This window comes from Aquila chrysaetos, chromosome 3 (assembly GCF_900496995.4).
Source record: "Aquila chrysaetos chrysaetos chromosome 3, bAquChr1.4, whole genome shotgun sequence".
NCBI lineage: Eukaryota > Metazoa > Chordata > Aves > Accipitriformes > Accipitridae > Aquila > Aquila chrysaetos.
In genome coordinates this window covers 41,864,843-41,887,951 of record NC_044006.1, presented here as the reverse complement: position 1 = coordinate 41,887,951, position 23,109 = coordinate 41,864,843, and the positions used below count along the sequence as shown (strand labels likewise).

The window sequence follows — 23,109 nt, the reverse complement described above, 5'->3', positions numbered from 1 at the left end:
TCATCTTTTCCCTTCCAAACTGAAACAAGTCTCTGAGGCTGAAGACCGCCAATGAATAAACTGAGTTGCCCACGCCTGTCAGACTGTCTGCGCTCTGCTCTTCTCATGCTGACCCTATTAGATTTGACTATTAAAAAGCAGCATTGGGCCATGTCAGCTCTTGGGTGGGAGCCTGCCAAGGCACACTTCCATGCTGCTGGCGTTTGAAAGATTGATAATGATCCTGTGTAATACTTTTTTTCCTTTAACCCAGGCAGTTCTGCACGGGGGTCAGTTCTGTGGTGCTACATACCCTGTCTTGTAGCATGAGGTGTAAAACTAAAATCCTGATTGCCTGTGGCCGTTAAAAATCCCATGGTGCTATTTACAAATATGCAAGCAATTACGGCAGACTGGAAGTGGCCAAACTGGTAATTCTATTCTGCCAACATAAATCCTCCCACTGTAACTGAATGTGGATTTTTTTTTTTCATCTCACAGCATAAACTTTAAAGTCTTGCTGTAAAATGCTCATTAGCCATCAAATATCTTTATGGAGTAGCACGCTTTACAATAGAGGGTGAAAGGAAGTCTGTTCTACTGGTTGTGAGACACTGAGGCTACTTTAGGATAAAAGTTCCAACACATCAGTTTGCTACAGCAGAAAATTAATAAACAGGTTTCAGTGGCATTTGAAACTATCTGCCTCTTCATCTCCCAGCAGCAATTCTCAGACTGCCTGCACTGTTGTACTTTATTCTCCCACACATTGCTACAAGATGACTCTTTGGATTTTTAAGTTTTTCCTCTTAATTAAAAGACTCGTTCCTCCCAAAAGGCTGGGAAGAAGATGACATTTCCAGTTTTAAATTTGACTCATGTTGGCATAGCTTTCAGGTGCAGAGGTTTTTCCTCTACTTTGCTTTGAACCCAGCTCCCTACGAATTTCTCTGTGGTAGTTTGGACTAAGGAAAATTCCAGGCAGCAGAAACAGAATTGTCTAGAACCCATTACAAAATCACTCCTAAAGAAATCTGTAAAAGACTATGATATAATAATTCATGGCTTATCACTGCCTGATCCACTTTACAATTTAAAGGGAAAAAAAAAAAATATATATATATTCCATGGCACAACACAGTTGGATTAAAAAAGCGGCATCCCCTTGACCTACACATCCTGTCACCATCTCTGCCCCCATTTACTTCTTCCTGTAGCAAGGAGAGACTGGCCAAGACACAATTTCATCCCAAAACCATGAAATACTGTGCTTACACCCAGCTTCAATCCACAATTTTAAGTCCATAGTTTGAAGTTGGTTGGTGCTGGTCCCTCACAGTAAGACACGGGATGCTGGGCAGGAAATGAACTCTAAATCAGAGATGCAGATTTGGCAGAGCACTCTTCACTGAGCTCAGTGTCAGTTTTTCTAAATAAAGATGGAATTAGGCAGACACTTGTCTGAGAAATGTCAGCTTCAGAGAAACCCTCGTAAGTGAAGGTCTTGCAGTTTATCAGTACATTGTACTATGTAAAGTGGAAAGTTTTTTATAAGGTTTCCATGCATACGCTTATTCCCACAGTTACATACTAATAAATTTTTCATCAATTGAGGGAGAGAGATGAGAAAAACATCAAATGGCTCATGCAGCTGAAAAGCACACCATCGTCATCTACCTGGGTACTTTCATCCCATCTTTTAATATTTTACAGCTTCCCTACAGATCCCAGTAAACTTTATCAAGCCAGGACTCTGATCTACAGCCACAACTTCATTTTGCTTTACCTGAGATAGAAAAATGGATTTCAATCTTTTGGCTACAGAGAAGTCAGTGCCTTTCTTTTGTTTAGTTCAGCTTACGGAAATAACTGCATCCCTTTCAGAAAGAGGACAAAGAGTATTCAGCAAAAGGCACTTTGAAATTGTAGTGCCTGTTTTTGCGTCACTGTTCTGAGAGCCTGATCCAGAAGCAACCAAATTCAATAGCTTCTCAGTTTCAACAGTCATTGGATCGGGTTTTAAAGGGTTATTCTTTACGCTCCTTCTAATGCTGTGTCATACCCAGACTTCAGAGCCAAAAAGAAGAAAGTTTATGCATTTGGCTTTGAATATAGAATGGGATCTTAATTAGCATTCACATTCAGCTTAATTCCAGTCAAAAAAAGTTTTTATCATTAGTAGAGGAGCAAAAGGTAGGTTGATGCACATCACGTCTCTAAATCTTATCCATAGATCTCTCTGATGGAAGAACCAGCGCATACACTACCATCAGTACATGTAATTAGTGGCAGTATGCACAAAGAGGTATATCCTAACTAGATGCTGGAAAAAATATGTGAACCATTTATCTGTATAGAGAAGTACATGAAAAAATACTAGAGAGTGGCATGATTATATCCGGGTGCCTCTGCTATAAAAAGCATTTGTATTACCCTTACTTCTCTGAATAAATTCAAATGACAGCCCCATTTCATTTCTTCATTCAGTCTGGAGGCCAGATGGCATTAGAATCATTTACTTCACCTTGTTGTGCTTAATTACTACAATCAACACACTATTTTCCAAATTAATCATAACAAAGTAATTTCATTAGTAACACAGCAGGCTGTTGAATTATTAGCATCATAACAGTTTGCAAACAATTAAACTTTATTTGAACCTTAAAAATTTGCAGAGTAGAACATTATTGTAAGATCTAATGGCAGTATACTACAAATCCAGAACAGAGCAAATAATCAAGTAAAACGCTGTACAAAATATGACTTGCAATCACCTTTTAAAAAATTAGCTGTCTTACCGTTCACGGAAAGACAAGTGCAACCTCCGTACACAAAGAAAATAAAGCAATTAGCATTTTCTACCACTGAGTTTTGTTTAAGTAGTATTAATGGAGATTTTCTTATCCAAAAAAGGCTATGGTATTTGCACAGATTTAAAGTAAACAATTCTTCCACGGTCCATTGCTGGTTTATTCCAAGACACTTCCAAGTGGGTTTCAGGACATCTTTCACAGTTTGAATTTTAAGGCAGTTTGTTTACTCCCCCCGCCCCCCATATGTACTAAGAGCGGGGGTGGGGGGGGGAAGCCCTGAAGGAGAGCTACAGACAAAAGACACTTTATTCCTCTGGCTGCCACCACCCAGGAGAGAAAGCGCTCGGCAGACCTGCTCCTCATCGCTTGGGTAAGGACTCCCTCTCCTGGAAAAACGGCAGAAGCGGCGCGGGGAAGGGGGAAGGGGACTGGCTCGGCCTCCTCCCGTGCTGTGAAAATTTGCTGCCACCTACCGCCGCGGGCGGGCAGGGCAGGGCCGGGCCGGGCCGGGCCGGGCCGGGCAGGGCAGCGCAAGGCAGCGGAGCGCAGCGCGCCGCCTCAGCCCGCCGCCCCTTCCCTCCTCCGGGCAGCGGCAGCGCCGGCTCCCGCACAGCCGCTGCGGGCTCGGCACAGCCGCTGCGGGCTCGGCGCCGCCGTCCCCGCGCTGGTCCTGGCCTAAATCAAGTTTCGCGCGTATGCACTCAACGCGGGGGGGCGGGGGGGTGTACTCCCAAAAAAGTAGGCGGTGGTGGAATCCGGAATTACGTAATTAATAAAAAGACATTGCGGTGGGCAGATTTATTACGCTGCCACGTTAACAAGAGAGAAGGAGCTTTTCTAGCCATGATATTAACGCTTCATATTCTGTACACAATCCACAAGTACACTTGATAAATTAAAGTAGTAAAAGATCTGAAGACTACAATCTACCATTTTAATGCTTCACTGATAATGTACAGAATCAATTTCAATGACTATCTCTTTTTTAAAAAATTACAACAAAACTGTACCCTGTTTGACTCCTATTAGAATCCAGTGTACCGTCAAGTATCATACGTTAGCTAACACAAAGCACAACATCTTAGTTTAACTGAAAGGATCCAATTCCGAGTTCAGACTAACATTACCTTTTAACCCACAGCGTTTCCAGGGCCCGCCTGAAGCGTAAACAGCACGAGCAACTAACAAGGGGACCTGCACAGGCTCAGCAATTCGCAGACTGGCTTGACCTGCCTCTTTGGCAGATTAAGGGTCTCACAAATCAAGCATGTGGGAGGATTCAAAAAAGTTGATCTTGCATGCTAATAGTAAAGCGCATATCCAAAACAAGAGTATTTAAAGTATTAACTCTGACTTGCCCAACCCCTTGTCCACAAGCGATAGTATTTTAGTGTACTTTTTTTATGTTTCAACTGATATTTTTAGCCACAAAGTTCTGGATTTGACACTAACACTGCATGTAGCTGTTACTAATCCAGGTAGAGCTGAAGATGTCTGTTGCACAACTTGTATCAGAAATTCTACGTATCAACAAGGTATCCAGATTTGACTCTGTGAAAGTATCTGTAAGGTACAGATAAAATATTTCACGCTACCACGAACAAAAATCATTCTTACCTGCCATTTAGCTCATGTTGACTTAGCAAAAAATGTGGGGCCTAATATATTATCTTTTTACAAATTTTCACATAATTCATATCTCCAAGTCAGAATGGCATCAGGGCAGTATTACCACACAGGCTGATTTATTATTTATTACATCAGCAAAAGAACCAAACTTTCATTTTGTGGTAACAAAATATTAAGTATCAATACTACATAGATGAGAAAAATAAATCATTGGCTAAAACACAATACAAAAACATTTGGAAGCAGAATAACCTGAAGACTTGCAATATTACACATCAATTTCCCTTGATTTTCCTAGGAAACTGCACAAAATGTACAGTGAGCATTAAAAGGTTAATGCAAGCATGAGCTGAGTAATAGTTTTCTTCTTTTGAAGTTCAGCTTGATTTTTCTAAATCTGAGGAACAGGAAAACATAGCCAAATTCCTTGGAAGAACACAAATCTATAGCCATACAAAGTGCTGCTATTACGCTTAAGAGCAACAGGCACTATTTGGCTGCTTATGCCCCATATGTTAACTACAATCTATGTCATTTCCTAGCATTACAATTCTATAAGAAGTGGCTAAGAAGAACATTTCCGCAGAATTATGATCAATTACAGTTTTTAATGTTTAATATACACAAGGCAATTATTTGACTACATTCACTGAAACCACAAAATGTGTACGGCAGAATCTTCTTTCAGAGGCTGGGTCTGTAAACTGCAGCTGCACACCACTCTTGATTTCAAGTGCAGATTTCTCCTGATTAGGGAGAGGGAAGTTGAAAGTTCATCATTAACCAAAAAACCTCAAACATGCATATCAAACACAGTCCAAATATCTATCCCCTTCCACAGTTTTCTGCACAGATAGATACATACATATTACTAAAGTAACAAAACTAACTAGGAAAGTATGCTAATTTTATTAAAAAAAAAAAAAACAACATGGAAAAGGAACATAGTTATAAAAATACATCATCTTCTGTATACTATGGTTTAATATTTCATAAAGAATCCCAGAAAAAGTGCTTTAATTGAACCTTCAATATATTCTGCCATAATCTTTATGTTAACAGGACTCCTACAAAGGTTCCAGGAAAGAAATACTTATGAAACAGAGAACAAGGGAACATATAAGCCATTACAGAAGATTGGATTAAAATGTACTTACCCAGGCCTCTCAAATATCATACATCTCCATTATGTAGGCTTTAGGCACCAAGCCAATGGTTCCCTTCATTTCTCCTACCCACCAGCCAAATCTATTGTACTCCTAATTGAAAACAATATGCAATATTAACCTTTAGTCTGATATAAATGCAACAGAGTTTTGTATGCAACTCCTTATGGATGCTTTCTCTTACATACAGTTATAATAATTTCAAATGAAAATTAAAACATATCTTTTTGTTAGAGGCATTCACATGCAGAGTTAGGCAAAGACAGAAGCTAAATTTTAAAAAGGCCAGGCATACACAGGAAAATTTCTTAATTACAGCCACGCTTCTCTGTTAACACCTACTAAAAATAGCCAACCTCTCCATCCTTTATTCATCACAAATATAAAAACCTTGTCTTTGTAACTAAAATCTAATAGCACAATGTTGACATACAAGAATCAACTGGGATTCTTTCAGTATCACAAGGCTAAACTCTAAGAAACTTACAATCAACTTGTTTTAAAAACTACTTTGCTCAAATGCAAAGGGAACACTATCTAATACATAATCTCTTTCTATGGCCAAAGTCTACTATTGCTTTAGGCTTGCAGAAAATTCTATGGCAGATCTCATATGTCTGACAGATGACTAATGTACTTTTGTTTGAAATTTGTTTAGGCTTAGTGAGATAAATATGAAACAAAATGAATTATAATAGTTTAAAGAAATAATATCTTCCAAAAGCAATACCAAGTAAGAGTATTGTGGGATCCAAATTTAATTTTTTGCCTATGAGGTAAATATTTTAAGATCAATCCTAACAGCAGTTCAATAAATTGTAACAGCTGAAATTGCACACACACATATATTGAGTTACAAATGAAGCATTATTAAAACAGAGACCCCATTCAAAATTGAATGATTAGTAAGATAGAAAATTACTTTGGAACAAACATGGAAAATACAAAATACACAGATATCTCTGATAAGCAACATCTGCTTCCTGCTACACTGCTCTTCTGATGAGAAACGCAAAAGGCTGTAGGATTTTGAATTAATGGTCCTACTGAGATGAAGCTATTATTTTGACTGCAGATAAAGTTTTTCAGTTATAAACAGTCAAGTGGAGCTTAAGGGTTAATGGAGTTTCATTAGAGCCCGAGCTATAATGATTTGCTGCTGGCATATTTGGCCTGGTGGAGAGTTCTCTAGGGTCCTATGAGGTGCTTAGTGTACTTAGCTCTCCCTGTGCTTAACTATGATGAAGCCCTGTTGATGGCCCACTTTCATGTGGGCCCAGGCGCTTTTTTTTTTGTGGCTTTTTGCCTTTTTGGATTTTTTTTGAACACACTTGCACGCAGACATGCACACACTTTTATATTTTCTTATTGTGGAAGGCTGAACATCAGTCTTAAACATTTTCTTCCTTCTCTTCACAGTGAATCGGTGATGTAAAAGATTCTATCTTACTATCCATAAAATACTGCAGTAAGTGTGATTTAAATAAAATCCACATAAAAAGCAGCAGAAAAACCTTCATTTACGATGTGAACACACAAATATGAAAGCTGCAAAAATCATTCCACCTTCTTCCCCCTTCCACTGCAGAACAGACTGCTGGGGATGGGTCGGATCTGAAAGTCTAGAGGTATCTGAACCTGATCTTCAGTGCAAACTGCTCTCCACAGAAATTAAGAACTGCTCATAATCTTTCCCATGGGGGTACACATTACACCCCAAATCCTTAAAGGTTAGATAATACCCTGACAGTGAAGTTTATAATGTTCCTGATCAGCCTGTTTAAAAATCTGTGGTTTATCTCACAATATACAGGTTAAATATACAAAACTGCATTTCTAGACTGAAGTGGGAAATCGCTGAAAGGAGCAGTACTCACGTATACTACTGGAATCTCAGCAATAAATCTCTCCAAGAGAAAGCAACAAAAGATTTTAAGCTGTTACATGGAACTCGTGAAGTGACTGGCAAGAGTGATTAAGCAAGTTTTGCTAGACATCAGCCAAAAAACCAAATAATACATGAAATGAGGGAAGTGGCTTAGTTAAGCAGTCATTAAATTGCATATGACAAATGGCATAGAAAAAGCCTGTGGACTACATTATCCATTGAAAATGTTCCACTTCGCAAGACTACATGAACTTAGAAACCATTGTTTTTAAAGAAACAATTCAGACACCTCAAATTAAAATTAAAAGCATGCTGCTGTTTTGAAAACTTTCTGGTTTTTGCTACTTACTAATACACCACTTACTGCTCTGGCATGAAGCTAAGTGAGAAGATTAAATGAATGTTGATGCAACGGACTAGTAAACTAATTTAAGGATTCACTGCAACCATTAAACCATACAGACAATATTGCAACACAGAAGCTTTTACTTTACATTACTATTCTTTGCATGGGTCTCAAGAGCAACATGAATCCCAATTAAACTATCTGCAGTCTATAGAAGTCTGGACAAAAATATAATGCAGATACCTGGCTACTAAGAATATAAAACTTTAATCTCAGGTTTTAGAATAATTAGATAGTGCTCCCTTTTAAACTGATTAAAGCACAGACGTTTCTCTTTAAACTCCTAACTACTCCTTTCTGTCCTCAGTATCACAAAAGAGTGCTTACTAGGAAGGCAGATAAGCAGTCCTCCCCAGTCCTTTCTTGAAGTCACATATAAAATCCAAATTGATATATTGTTTCTATCAACGTTACTAATTATAAACTCCTTCATAGCAATATAATTTAATTAATACAGTGCTGTTGTGAGGTCCATATGTCTATTACTGCTACTTAAGATGTGTAGAATAAAAGTCTAAAGCCCAATTTGTGGGAAATAATGATTAATACACAGAAGGATATGAATACAGTTACGATTTTTAGATGAATTTTTACGAGTTGGGAAGCACGGTGCTTTTGCAAGCATCAGCTTCAGATCCCAGGTACCACTGGGTTTACCATCTGGTATCCCTCACTGCATTCAGCTCTTAACATCACTGCTAACATAGGCAAGCGACTATACTTCAGAAGGACTGATAAAATAATAAAGAGTCCTTTAATCTACAGGAAACCATTGTAGTCAATTTATAAGAAATATTGCATCCCTTTGTAGGATGTGTAATTATTTTCTATTAATCATGTGCTATAAAGCTACATTATGTGGTTATTCTGTTATCACTAGAAAGAGGCCTGCAGTCAGCTCCTGACAATGTTAGGTAATTACTAACACAAAGCTTCTTTCTCCTTATGTAGAAATGCTATCAAGATCCAGAGGTGCTGTGATGCTCGCTGTATGAAAATAACTCTCCAAAGAAATTCAATAACTGCAAAATGAATTGCTCCAAGGCAAACTGAGGGATAGGAGAGGGGGGCAGGGCCAGATCCAGCCGCCCTGCAATGAGGAGAATGCACAAGTGTGCGGCCAGGGCTCTGCCATGTGACTGGGAGCACATTTGCCATACCAGGCAATGTTAGGCAGCGGCGGGGGGAGGAAGGGGCCACTGCAACCCCTGGAAGACAAGCACTGGGGCAGTGGAATATATTATGCCAAATAACACAGAACAACCACCTTAACAAATGACCAAATGCTTTCAAAGCTACTTCTGTTTTCACTGTCTGTAAGAGTGGATTTTTTTTTCCCCCAGCAGAAATTTATTAACCGAAGTGAAGTAATTTCACAGGCGGCAAGGAACAGGTTATGGCTCAACATTTAACATGCTGGCAAAACACTCTCTGTACAGCATGCTATGATAGCAGGGGGAAAAAAAAAAAAAATCCCATCAGGGTTTACAGGCTCCTTAAATGCTCTCAACTGAACACACTGTGAGCAGATGCTTCTCCTTGTCCCCATCCCACCAAGTTCACTCTACTGATGTGTATGTACCCGTGACTCCATGAGACACCGATCGTAAGTTTTTGCATTTAGGGAAAACACAGTAGGTAGAAATACACTACCTGTTTTTTACAGGTACCTTTTAAATAAAAGATTTTTGTACTATATAGAAGAGAATTTCGATATGCATGAATAGAAAATGTTTATATGCAAGAGGATTTCCAGAACAGTCTCTACCATTAGAACAGATCCTCTGCATAAATGAGGATCTCCAGATGCTTTGCACCATATTAACTTCTACTGACTTCAGCAAAAGTTGAGAACATCTGGTCCTTGTGCAATTAGTCCCTATTGTTCAATACATATGGTATGTTTTTTGTGTTTGTACTGTGGGTTTTTTTATTTGTTTTGTTTTTTAAAAAGAGTTGCTGAAAATCATCATTGTGTTTCAATGCCTTGAATAAAACAATGCAGTTGTGTTTTTAAAAAACACAACTGAAGTGTGTGATTTCAAGATTTTTCTCCTGTCCTCTTCCAGTAGCACTATAAGTAATATTAACTTACGGGCTGAAGATCTGAAAACTTTAAAACTGAAAAGCAAAGCATACCTATAACCTAGCTTGGGGTTAAAATAAGTAGCCTCTCCTATCAAGCTAAAGATGTGCAGGGAACAGGGAGAAATTCTTTTTTAAGACTACCCTGGGGGGCAATTTTGGCAAGATAATATTTTAAAACACCTCTAATTCATCCAGGAGATTCAGACTAGCTAAAAAACTTTAGAACTTCCTTTGGTGTAATTGCTGAATGATACACTATCAACCAGGGAGCATTTTTGGCACAGAAGAGCATTTTCTCTAAAAAGCAGAAAATGATAAATGTTTTAGATAACTGAATAAGACTTCTTCACAGGTAGTAGAGTTGTTTTAAGAGAGCAATAAAATGGTCATCTTTAAGAATATAAGCCTCAGATTTATCGTATGGTTGCGTTATTAGGTTTTATTTCCTGCAATGACAAGAGACAAAATAGACACCAATTAAAGAGTTCCAATATAAATCAGGGTAAGCACACTGAATTCTGAACCAAAACTGGCCCCTGAAAACACCCTAGAACAACAGAAGGGCCATTTTATTTTCCGTTAGATGACACAATGCCAAAAATTTTTCTAATCAGGTACGTAAATGCTTACATATTATCAGTATGCAAAGCAAGAAAGCTAGAGTCACTTTGCATTGATCTATCTTAACTAACCTTCCATTTAAAGGCCTTTGCTCTTATCTTATGTTTAGCCATGTATCTATTTTTTTTTTTCTGGAAGGAATATACCTAAACAAGCCAGAAGAAGGAAATGTACAACTTAGTACTGCATTTTAGTTTTGATCAGAAGCATCCCTCTGAAGTGAATCTCCCAATGCTCCCACTTTCCCCACCTTGGCTCACTTTGCAGAGCTGTCAGTCTCAGAGCACACACACTACATTTCTTTCAGATGAAACTAAAATGGAAGATGCACTTGAATGTGCTCCAACCACTAACGTGTTCTTCTTCCACAAAACCAGGGTAGACCTCTTCGGTCAAACCCCTTTAAAAACACACAGTATGGACACCGGGGCCTCAGCACTAAGTGTTTCACTCTGCAAATCTGTTCTATTGGTACTGCCAATTTGCTAAGGTAGACAGACATAGGCAGTATGGTCATGGAAAGAGAAATTACTGTTAAATACGGATCTCGGTATAATCAGTCAGAAAGTAGCTTGACAGAAAAAAAATCACTCAGGATTTTAGTATGCCTTTCACATCTTTTTGAAAAATACCAAATAAATACATTTTATGAAGATTATACAGATAATGTACAAAATGCTCTCACTGATTATGAAACAGCTGCACTGTTAAGTTGTACTTTATTTCATAAGCAGTAACCTGAGCTATGGAGATTTCTTTATTTGTCTTTTCTCTAAGCAAAAAATACAGGTTGAGATGTGAGTATTCTAACCAGTTTAGCAAACTTGGGCATTAATACAATTTAAATAAAGCAAGAGGAGCAATATGTTACATGTAAGTTTCTAGGTGAATGTGTTTTAGAAGAATGAGCAAGGTTTCAGTTTGGCAATGTTTACTTCCTTAAATAGCTAAGCATTATGAAAAGACAAATCCCCCATAATTTGCTTTAAACTGAGCATCAGAATTCAATGTTAGTGCCATGAGCATGATTTGCATGCTTATACTCTGATAATACAAATACCTATGCCCGACTGGTGTAATTACTGTAGAAAAGCGTGTTTTCCTTGTTTTAAAGGTGCATTCAAAAACTATTTTAGCTATTATCTAAATAGTTATGTCCGTTGTGGCTTTTGTGTGGCAGAAGTTCTATGGGCTCTTACACAAAAAACCCCAAAACTTTTTTCTAGGTTTTTCTACCTTTGAGAGTTTCAACTTCAAAAGTTTTAATCTAAGCAGAATTAACAGAACTGTTACAACAGTACTTGTTAACTTGATTTTAAAAAAAGTTAACTTTTCAGATTGATCGATGTATCTGTAGAGATAAACTCATACTATTATCACTTTAATTTATAATATGTTTGAATATTCAAGTGGCTTTTATAACTTATGCTATGAATCATGTGAACTTTCAGAAAACTATATACCCCTCTCCAGCTATGCAGTAGAAAACATTTTCTAGCTTTACTGGTAGAGGGACTCATTAATTAATTAATCAGTTAATATTGACTTCTTAGTATTTGCTTCTTAGTTAATATTGACTATTAGAAATGCAATACTTGAGCATCCTGTTTTCTAAAAGGATGATTGCTCTTAACTCTTGCTCATTTATGAGCTTGCCTTTGCTTTCAAGCCTGTATGATAAATGGGGAAACAAACCATGACATAACAATCCTTTTTATAAATCTTCCATAGATCTACTCAAGAAATCAATTTCCAGAAACAAAGACAACTGTGTGTGGAAGTAGCCTTTTTTTTTTTTTTTTTAAGTTTGGTATGCACAGTTTATGCAAGTGCAGTATTTGCAGTATTTGTTTGTTTGCTTTAGGTGCATGTTTTGTGTTGGGAAGTTCCATAGTTTCATCAGCTAAATGCATGTAGTAATGGAAATTTACTTAGATGTTAGCAGGCACCTGCTTAGTAGAATTACTGACATTTCTTGACTTTTAAACTAATTTAATTCCCATCTCATTTATATTTATATTTGCATTAAAACAATAACTAATACTTCAAAATCAGAAATTATATCTCAGTCTGGAATTCTCTTTCCCTGTTATTATTTGAGTACATGCCAATGCAATATAATGCTGCTCACTCTGGTATTCATGATTCATGGAAATCTCATCTATAACTTAACCCTTTGCTCTAAAATTTTCCATGAAAGTAGAGTGTTAACTTGGTATCTAGATTACGCTTTATTCAGTGGTAGTGCATTTCCAGTGTGGGAGATCTTTGTAAGAGCCCATAGAACTTCTGCTACCTGCCACACAAAAGCCACAACGGACATAACTATTTAGATAATAGCTAAAATAGTTTTTGAATGCACCTTTAAAACAAGGAAAACACGCTTTTCTACAGTAATTACACCAGTCGGGCATAGGTATTTGTATTATCAGAGTATAAGCATGCAAATCATGCTCATGGCACTAACATTGAATTCTGATGCTCAGTTTAAAGCAAATTATGGGGGATTTGTCTTTTCATAATGCTTAGCTATTTAAGGAAGTAAACATTGCCAAACTGAAACCTTGCTCATTCTTCTAAAACACATTCACCTAGAAACTTACATGTAACATATTGCTCCTCTTGCTTTATTTAAATTGTATCAATGCCCAAGTTTGCTAAACTGGTTCATAATTACTTCTGTTGTACTAATGATCTCATTTCTTGGAAATAAAATAGTCACTTTTCCCCTAATTTCTATAAAGGTATATGAAAAGCACGTAAAAATATATTGCTTTGGCGTAACTATTGCTGGGAGAGACAAATATCTATCTTATCTCGCTCGTCAGAACAAGCTATACCATTTATATTTCATTGTAAAACAAAGAACTATTACATGCTGCACAAATACGCTCGATATTTTGTTAATGCCTCACCCTTCCTACTATAATACTGCTATACCCGTACTTACTCCCTTATGAGCAAAATGTGATTTTCAAGAGTAATGTTCATACCTGGCTGACATATGATAGAAAGGCAATAAAGCCATAGCTAGGTTCAAGCTGAAGCTGAATTTATGACACCATTTTGGATCCATACACATCACCTCCTGTCAGTACCTGCATCTCTCATTTTCAACCACTAGATGGTGTGAAAAAATAAAAAAATTGCCACGGATTCCTGCCTACTGCCACAAAATCCAAGTATTAATGCAGTGGATTAGGAAATATTTTTTGAAGAAAAGTCCTGACCCACTTCAGGATGGTTAGGTTCACTTTTCCTTTGGTTATATTTTCACTTACCAGACGAAGAGCTCATAAATGATCAGACCTTGAAACTGAATCAAGTGGAGGGTTAAGATGGATAATTCTCTGGCACTTTCCCCTCCCGGGACCCTAAATTCAGAGCTGACAGTAGTGGCCAACACTCATTTTTCTGAAAAAGCTGTAACAATCTTTAAGTGAAACAGGGCTGAATTTTCTGGGCTGTATTTTGGAGTAGAAATCATTCCCAAAGAGAGAAGCTCTATATAACTGGAGCAGCAGCAAGCTTGCTTCAAGGACCGATTACGGATTAATCACGGCGTGACCACAAGACAGTTGATATACAGAGGACAGCTTAAGCTACTGTTTTTCTATTCTGCTCCATTTTTTAAATTAAATTTCTCACTCTTTTGAGGAAGGAGTAGCAAATTATTTTTTCACCTACAAGCTGAAGATTAAGATTTTATAGTCCTCATACCATACCAGAAAAGAACAACCCACAAAGAGCCCAAACTCATACAGCGGAATCTGTTTGTTCATGGCCTTTTGGGGGGAGGGAGAGGGGGAAGAGGTTGTTATTTTAAATTAGTACCATTCTTCAGTGCTGTATAACTGCTTGAAAGTCTGCCCAATCCAAGAGTGTTATCCGGCCTTTAGTAATGCAATTCAGTTATTAGTCTAAGTGACAATGAAATACCTCAAAAGACATACACAGTCACATTACCATTAGTAATATATCTTCTATATTTTTATATAGGACTATCTTTGTATCCATAAATCTTAAATTTATTTAAACAGAGGCTGTTACATTTATTATCCGGAAACATTGCAGTTAAAGGTATCATGAAAGATTTAAAGCAATTGTGACAAAACTGAAGAGTTTGAAACTAAGACAAACAGGTGCCTTTAGCTTTCATGCACCTACTTGTATATTTCAGTGACCTACAATATCTTTGGCATTAATTATACTGAACGGCAATTATATCTGAGATATATATTCTACATACATTTTAAAATGTGTTTTTTTCAATGAGAACTTGAAAAGCTCAGCTTTTTTCTAGTAAGTGACAAAAAAGAGAAATTTCCTTTGATGAATTGTTCAGAAGTAGACCTCAATGGACCACAAGATATATATTTTCAGAGAGGTTTTGTTTTTGTTGGGGGGGGGGGTTAAGGAAAAATAAGAAAATTAACCAACATTAAAGTAGAATAAAATGTCATGCTTATACTGCTTATCACTTTAGATGAGAGGAATTATACTTCTCATTTGCTTTGCAAACAAGAAAGCAAAAAATTAAAAACTGCCCAAATCTGTCAGAGCAAACAAATTTGGAACCTGAGCTGTCAGAACAATTACAATATACATACAAAGATGAAAGCATAGTTCAAGAAAACAAACCATCTTCTGTAGCAAGATGCCCAAAAAGTAAGAATCAGCACAGCCAGGAATATAAAACAGGAAACAAAAACCATAACTTACAAGATAATTTAAAATTCTACAAGGTTAACTTTTACAAGCAGAAAGCACATTGTCTCCCGTTAAATCAGTTAACAAATGGTAGCCAAGATTTAACAAGTAAATAAACATGCTTTTAAGTTAATTCCTGTTACGTGGCTCTGTTTTAAATGTGATTATAGTTCATTTGACAAAATAATTAATTGCTGTGAATATCTGATTGCAAACAAAGGATCTGAAAGGGAGTGCCAATTTCCCCCCATAGAACTGTGGGAAAGTGCCTTTCTGCCATGGCTCTCTTTTTACAACTATGTAACCCCAGCAGCATCCCGTACCTTGCTGAGAATGTAGATAACATCACCCCGTTTAAATGTCAACTCATCAGGTACATCTCCTGTGCAGTCCCACAAACCTTGATAGAAATTGGCATAATCGGTATTTTTGCTCTCTGCAAAGAAAACAGTATCTAATTACAAAAGGATGACGATTGAGGGAATAAAGTTACTCTTTAAATTTCCTCCAGATAGTATAAAGCAATTTATTAGCACACATTTCTTACTCCTCTTTTCAGAAACAGCTCCTTCATACCACAAAAGCAAGTGGAAAACAAGTTTAATGTGTGAGCCCTTCACTGGCAAGTTGTATCACTTAAAAACATGTAGCTACAGGTTTTCAAAGCATTTTCCAGCTACAACTTAAAGCAGCTCTTTTCCTCTACTAATGTATTTCCAGCAAGCATATTTGTATCTCAACTTGAAACTGATAAAATTGCTAGAATATCATGAATAATAATCTGTGAAAGGAAGCCAAAGTAAGTATTTTGTGATATGCTCCCCCCTCCTCCTGTTCCAACAAAACTAAATAACTTCTCTGAGAACCTTTGAGATAACCCTTGATTGTTCCTTCTGAAATATTGGAGAACTTGGAAACTGTTGCTGAAGCTGCATTTTAAAAATATTTGTGTCAGCTCCAGTTTAGGACATTAAGCTCTGGCTAAACATGCAACTCCACTACAGTCATAAACTCATCCTTCTAACAGCATAAGCACAATGGATGTGCTGTGTTCAAGCTGCCATACAGACCATTAACTGATTGATTATTTAGCACTCTTTGCTCTGTAATATGGCAATAACACAGTAATAAATGCTTTGTCATACACTTACAATACAGAGTACATCTATTGAAACACAGCACTTACACACAGTTAAATACACTGGGTGCTTCTGTTACACTGCAAACTATTTCCTGTTTTTAATTCCATGAGAATGGAGTGTGATGAGTTAATGCAAAAAGAATGTAAGCAATACCACTAAGATGACCAGTTACATTATGTATACACTAACCAGACAGAATGTATGTGTACTAATAATTTACATCACTGGAAAGCTATCTTCTAATTCTGATAACATAAATATCACTGAACTGGCTGGATCAAGGCTGTCACCTTAGTTTTGTTATATGATCCTCGAACAGCAGGCTTGCTGGTTATTCCAACATATACCAGTTACATTTGCATGTCGTTAGCACTCTACACCATTATTTATAGTTTACAATTTAATCATGATTGGTTCACTTTATTACTGAAAAAATCCTTCTAAAATATCAAGTATCAAGCAATAGAAAGTGTCATGCTATTAAAAAAATAGCAGTATTTAACTTGTGTTTTTCCCTATTTTGACAAATACTTAGACTTTAATTTTAATACACACTGTATGAGCAAGAGCAGCTTTTTTTCTATTTATCCATTTTAGTCTGTGTTCTGTGCTATCCTGTTTCAGTGGCAATACTGTCATAAGGCTAAATATTCACAACCTTGAATTTAAAGCTGCTATGCAAGTTAGCCACCATTTAATTTTCCATAACCTCGTGATGAGTAGCTACTACTTGCCACACAGCACTAGGGGGCGTTCTGAATACCAATGCACAAATCCTTGCGTCATCACACCACAAGGAGCAACAGATACATATATAAAAACTCCCAACTATTCAGAAATATGAGATAAGGTTATTGTAAAATGCATAGACAAAATAATTTCAAGAGGAAGGCAGAATCAGTTTGAAATGTCGCACCTCCAAATTTTGGCCCTTCCCATTTGTCAGCTTACCAATTTAGCATTAGACGATTATAAACACAGGTTAGCGCCAAATTAATTTGTAATAAATATTAAATCAGAATCTCTCCTCAGTCTTTTGATACCTCATTGATCACAGTTCCCAGCTCTATCTCGTAAAACACAATGTAAGCACACGTAAGAAAAAAACTAAAAGAGCTATTTCTGTCTATCCCACCTTTCAAATCTTTCAGCAGCTGTCTTAGTGATTTGATTTAAAATATATTAATCAGGACTTTTACTTCTTCAGGATTGCACTGAAATGAATCATGACTTTTCACACTAATCTTTATCACTTTGAGGTCTGTTCTTACCTTTATGTGCCTGAAGTAACTCCTGTTAACACTAATGGGAGTTACATGGGGAACATCAGCAACAGGAGAGATCCCACAGTGGGTGAGGCACATCTCTCCCTAGATGTTCATCATGAGCATTTAATTAAGCCTTAAAGTGGGAAAGCAACTCAACTAATAACACAGCGGCACTGGAAAAGATGCATTTTAAAATAAGCTTATTGCTACAGTGAAGATGTTGCCCAAAGACTAACCATGGCTCTGGTGCCCTCATATGTGAATTCAACATAAGACAGAGTTGTTTAAATCAGAAAGCCACATTTCTTGGAAAACCATATACCAGTATACCAGGAGCAGAGAAATTAAAAGTAGGAAGAGAAAGTGCCAGCGTAAGTTTGTGAACAACTATGCTGGTCTTCCAACAAGCATTACTTTCAAATTCGAAATACCCTCTCATACCCACCAGCACAAGTTTCCCCAAATTCTCCAAGTATAACTGCACACACATAAAAGCCAACTGTAAATTTAACTTCAGAATCTATACATCTAAATGGCAAAATGCTTCATAAAATCATTCATAGTGCTTCGCAAACACAGAGGTAGAACAAAAAAAAGCTGCAAAAACCTCTGTAAAACACAAACCCATTCTTTCTTACTTCAGCCCCCCTTTCAGTTAGAGAGGACCCTGCCAAATTTCATTTGATTGCCTCTGAAGAACTGAATGAAACAAAACCGGGAGACCAGGGTAAAGGAATTTGGTTATTTATACAATAATGGAATTATGTGGAGCTTCTTAAACACATGTAATACCTGAAAACACCTGGTGGATTTAGCATCAAGAACTTATGTGCCCATTAGAGTTCAAATTCAAAAGGTATTGATTTGCTGGCATTACTGCCACAATTACACTCTATTCTTATACACTGTGAAATGTTTTGTGCCTTAAAAATATGATGATGACATAACTGCTAAACTGAAGTCTGTCCTATTTCGAAGGCATGGTCACTTAGGCCACAAATATGAAAAAGGCATGATAAAAAAAAATATATATATATATATATACACATATATATATATATATGTAGCAGAGGGTAGAAAGCAGTTTGGTTTTACCTACCCACTGCTTTTAATATTACCAATCAGAAGAAATGGCTGAGCAGGATTTTGGATAGGTTGTTTCTCCAGGAAATACTAGTTTCATTCCAGGACAGCTATCTGGATGAACAACTATCCAACAGTTTCCAAAACTCTTCCACAAAGAATTCCTCATGGTTTTCTTCTGCCATCTCTGTTTTTCCAGTAACAGTAATAGGAACAACAGATATTTTTGTCCAATATACTGATGAAAACACTTCAGAGTTTATTTGACAGATCAAACAGCAATGGCTGCCAGCCTTTGCAACAGTAGGCTCAAACTGTTTATTTCACTGAAAAATACTGGCACCTGGCAAAACATGCTTGAAGAAAGAAAGATGAACAATTCAGGTAAAAAAATCTGCCAAGTATATCACTCAAGCATGCACTTCAAATATTGTAGACTGTTTAAAACTTAAGAATGCCCATGGATTACTCAAGGGGGGGAAAAATTATAAGAATATTCTAACAGCCTCAATAGACAGAAAAAACAAAACCTGGAAAAACAGATTAAGAGTACATATTTCAGAGGGATTTAAGTGTGCTGTCCCTTTGCAGCCTAAGCCAATCTAACTGCAGGCTGTTCCATTCCTGCCCTCTTCCTTGTGCCAATTTTGGCATTTGCCATTTCTGAGCACAAACCTGGCAGAAAACTAAACTGACCAAAATGAAAGAGAAATTACAGCCCAAGTATGGAAATGCACTACTTAAAACATTAGAATAAATGTGACTGTGCCTGATTTCCACCGATCTTCCATTTTAACATCGATGGCATCTAAGTTAGCAAACCCTACTACAGTAGTGACTTAGAGCTAGTAGTTCTATTATCTGCTTATGCATTGCTTGTGGAATGAAGAATTCCACATTCATGTAAGTTTTCCTTTCACCACTGTGGTCCACTGCCCAGGACATTAAACAGCTTGCCATTCGGAATCATATTCCTTGACTCTTGATCAGATTCTTCAAAAGTTTATATCGTCAGATTTGAAGATTACTAGTCTGGGCTACTTAACAATATTTGAAAGAGGTGAAATTCTGGAAAACTACTGTATCCCCTTTGGGTGATGATGTGCTCAATACTTACCATACTGAAGGCTTAAAGATGGAGAGACAGGTGAAGGGAGACATACCCTGTTAAAGAACAGTTATTTGTTTGTTCTGATGATGTCCTAAACTGCAAAGAATGCCTGTTAATTACTTGCCCTTTTTCCCACATGCCAGAAAAATTATGAAATAAGGGCAAAATAATTGTAGTGTAGTTATTTGGACTCAACCTCCAATCTAGCCCAATCTGTATAATCTTTCTCACTTCCCTTCTCCTATTGCTACTTAGTTACTCTAAAATCAAGGTTTTTATACTGAGACAGCACTGAGCATGATGCTTACTGAAACAGTGATTGTGGAAATTATAATGGGTAGATAGTGCTAGCAAAAAAGACCCAGCAAGCCATATTATATAACTGAAATTCTTCAATGCTTTGGTATTTTTAAATAATTAGGTCACTAGCAATTAATGTAAAGCTATCCAGCAGCAACAGTCAGCATCAAGACTGAAGGAAGAAAAACTCAAGTCTGCACATTAACTGAAGTAGAGATAAGTCAGGGCAAAAAAAGAGTAGGAAAAAAGAAAGGGGTTTTGTACTTATGCTGAGCTCACAGACAATTTGCAGAATACTTTCTGTGAAATTCAGGTTTAGTAAAGCTAGGCAATAAATTAAATTTAAGAATGTACACGCTGTTTCTTTGGAAAATCATGAAATATTCTTGAGTCAGGGTAGATATTTATCATGTGATGCCTATCAGATATACTTATGTCAACTCAGCCCTAAAAGTCAAGCAAATTTCCAGTGTTAAATAGTTAACTAAATAAAATCAGATCAGATTAGAAAATTATTGCTTGAAATGAATCCGATATCTGAGGAGAACTGTTATGGTGTTTTCAAGGACATTACACAAATACTAGCAAGACTGATAAGGCAAGTTCTCATAGCAGTTGAAAATTTTCAGAAATGAAGGCTCTAAGGTTTCGATTTCTTAAAAGTAAGACCATTTAGAACTTCAAGAAGATATATTAGTGAAAAAAAATGCTGTTGGCAACTTTATAATTGGATTGACCTCACGCTCCATTATGACAACACACTCATAATTACAGTAATGTCTAAATGAGTACTAAATATTAAAGTTGTAATGAGTCATGTTGTTTTACACATGTTTTTAGCAGAGCACAATGCTAACAGCATCTGATGACTTGGCTCTTGTTTCCTTTCCAAGAAAAGCAACCCAAAACTCCTCACAGCAACCTGTTCCTGCTTTCCTGTATGGGTCAGGAAACCAGGCCTCTGTTTCCTCTCCACATGTTGCAACAGGAAGAGCACAGCAGAGCTACTTCCTAAAGGAACTCTTCTTGCCCACCCTTTCCTTGACAGCCCTGAAAGAATTATGTGTATTATGTACGATGGGGAAAGGAGAGCCAGATTGCATGTCAGTGCAGGTCACAGTTACAATGCAGCAGATCTTAAAAAGATGTAAGGTCTGATAAGAAGCAAGTCTTCTCTACTTGCTGTGTCAAATCACCAATAGTTTATCTAAAGGCCTGTGCCCTTGAAGCACATATATATCTTGTTTTTAAGCATAACTGGAAATACCTTTCTGTCAAGAAAAGTTGTCTGGCCATGTGACTTTACATGGTGTTTGCAGTTATTTTTCCAGTCCCAGAGATAATTAGCACAAGGGCAGCTTGCCAAGCTAAAGCTGAGAGAATATCCTTCACAGCCTTTCTGGGCATTTGTGTCCTTTTCCAATTTTTATGCTGCTGTCACTGGACTCTGGCATTTCTTACCCAATTCATTTGCTTTCTGTGGTAATCATATGCAATGAAGATATGCATGGCCAACATTTAAACAGGCTGCAGATCAATTAGTGGTCTTAAGTTTATCTGATTTTTATCAAAGAAGACAGAGCTTTGGGTCGATTGTCAGAGCCTGTGTCAAGTTGACCTTTTCAGAGACGTCTACATTGCCAGTCCCTTGGGCAACTTGTTGTCCCCTGTTAGTCTCTGAATGGCAGAAGTCTCTTCTGCTCAAGCACAAAGTATACACAGATGTCTATATTACATTCTTATAGGTTTGACAGCAACTGCATGTTGTATCTATAAACTGTCCTTTAGCAGTGACACTTCCTCAATGATGATAAGCTAATTTATGCAACTAAATCTCCTTTGTGCAGAAATGAAAGCTAATTGAGTCATTACAAAGTAATTCAGGAAGGAATACCTTGTATAAATTGGCTTACTTTATAAATCCTTCTCAAGTGGTTTTCATGCATCCTAAGTGGCGCTAAGCAGTTTCGCTGCTATCAAATACCCAGGTGAAAAAGACAGCTTTACAGAGCTACAAAAACATTATTTTAAAACAGCAAAGGGAAGAGACAAGAAAATAAAGGTAAAACGAAAGTGTATACACAAAATAAAGAGGAAAGATTTTAATTACCTGACACAGTGGTAACTTTATCCTGGCTCAGTTTTCTTGGCACTTCAGCCTTTGAAGGAACACGTTCTTCTGCAAAACACATAACTGCAAATGAAACTCTGAAGAGACACCTCAGCTGACAGGAATTACAGCCCACATCAGTCTGAAAGCCACACTCTACATTTCCAGATCGTAAGCCCTGTTTACTATTTTGCATTTGTACAGACATTGGAACGTTGTTATTTCTGTGGTTTCCCCCACCCATCCAAACACTCCAAGAGCTTTCTTTCAAAATCTCAGTTGTGAACATCTGTTTCCCTTTTCACTCTGCTCCGAATGCAGTAATACAGAGCTGCAGTTCTGCTGTTTTTCAGTCATTCTGAGACAATTAGAATGAGGGTCCTATTCTGCTCCATACCTTTCTTGCCAGAATAAAGAAAAGGAAACCAAGGATTGAATAAGTATCCCCAGCCCATGCAAGAATTCAGAAGTTCTTAAGAGAAGTATGCAGAGAAGGCAGAGGACATCTTACCTTCAACACTTTCATACACACACACTAGCTGGACACCTGCATGGTGGGAACACAGCCACTACAGATGCCATGCATTCAGTGCTCCTGTCTACTGTGCCTGACCATGGTTTTAAGCAAGCCAGACTATACCAAATAACTTAGTGCTAGTTTAGGGGACAAGAAAAGAGAAAGCCTGGCAGCGATCAGCTCTGAAGCATGTTTTCTGGCTAGTAGGCTTGGAACACTCTGAAATCCCCACAGGCAATTTCAAAAGATGTGCTCCATACTCCTTGTCCAGCACAGAC

The 23,109-nt window shown here is 37.3% G+C and overlaps 1 protein-coding gene across 3 annotated transcripts in view; it reads right to left on the bottom strand.

Moving 5' to 3' along the window:
• Positions 1–2,611: 2,611 nt before the first annotated feature.
• The window catches only part of SKAP2 (src kinase associated phosphoprotein 2), a 122,883-nt gene continuing 102,385 nt past the window's right edge, over positions 2,612–23,109 (bottom strand). For 2 of the 3 annotated variants that reach the window (XM_030008434.1, XM_030008437.1), the window contains 4 exons: positions 22,315–22,383; positions 15,624–15,754; positions 5,579–5,680; positions 2,612–5,167 (listed from right to left, as the gene is read on the bottom strand). In XM_030008434.1, coding sequence (XP_029864294.1) covers positions 5,588–5,680; positions 15,624–15,754; positions 22,315–22,383 — 293 coding nt within the window. In that variant the 3' untranslated portion in view covers positions 2,612–5,167; positions 5,579–5,587. The remainder of the gene's footprint in view (positions 5,168–5,578; positions 5,681–15,623; positions 15,755–22,314; positions 22,384–23,109) is intronic. The other variant, XM_030008436.1, reaches the window with a different exon arrangement.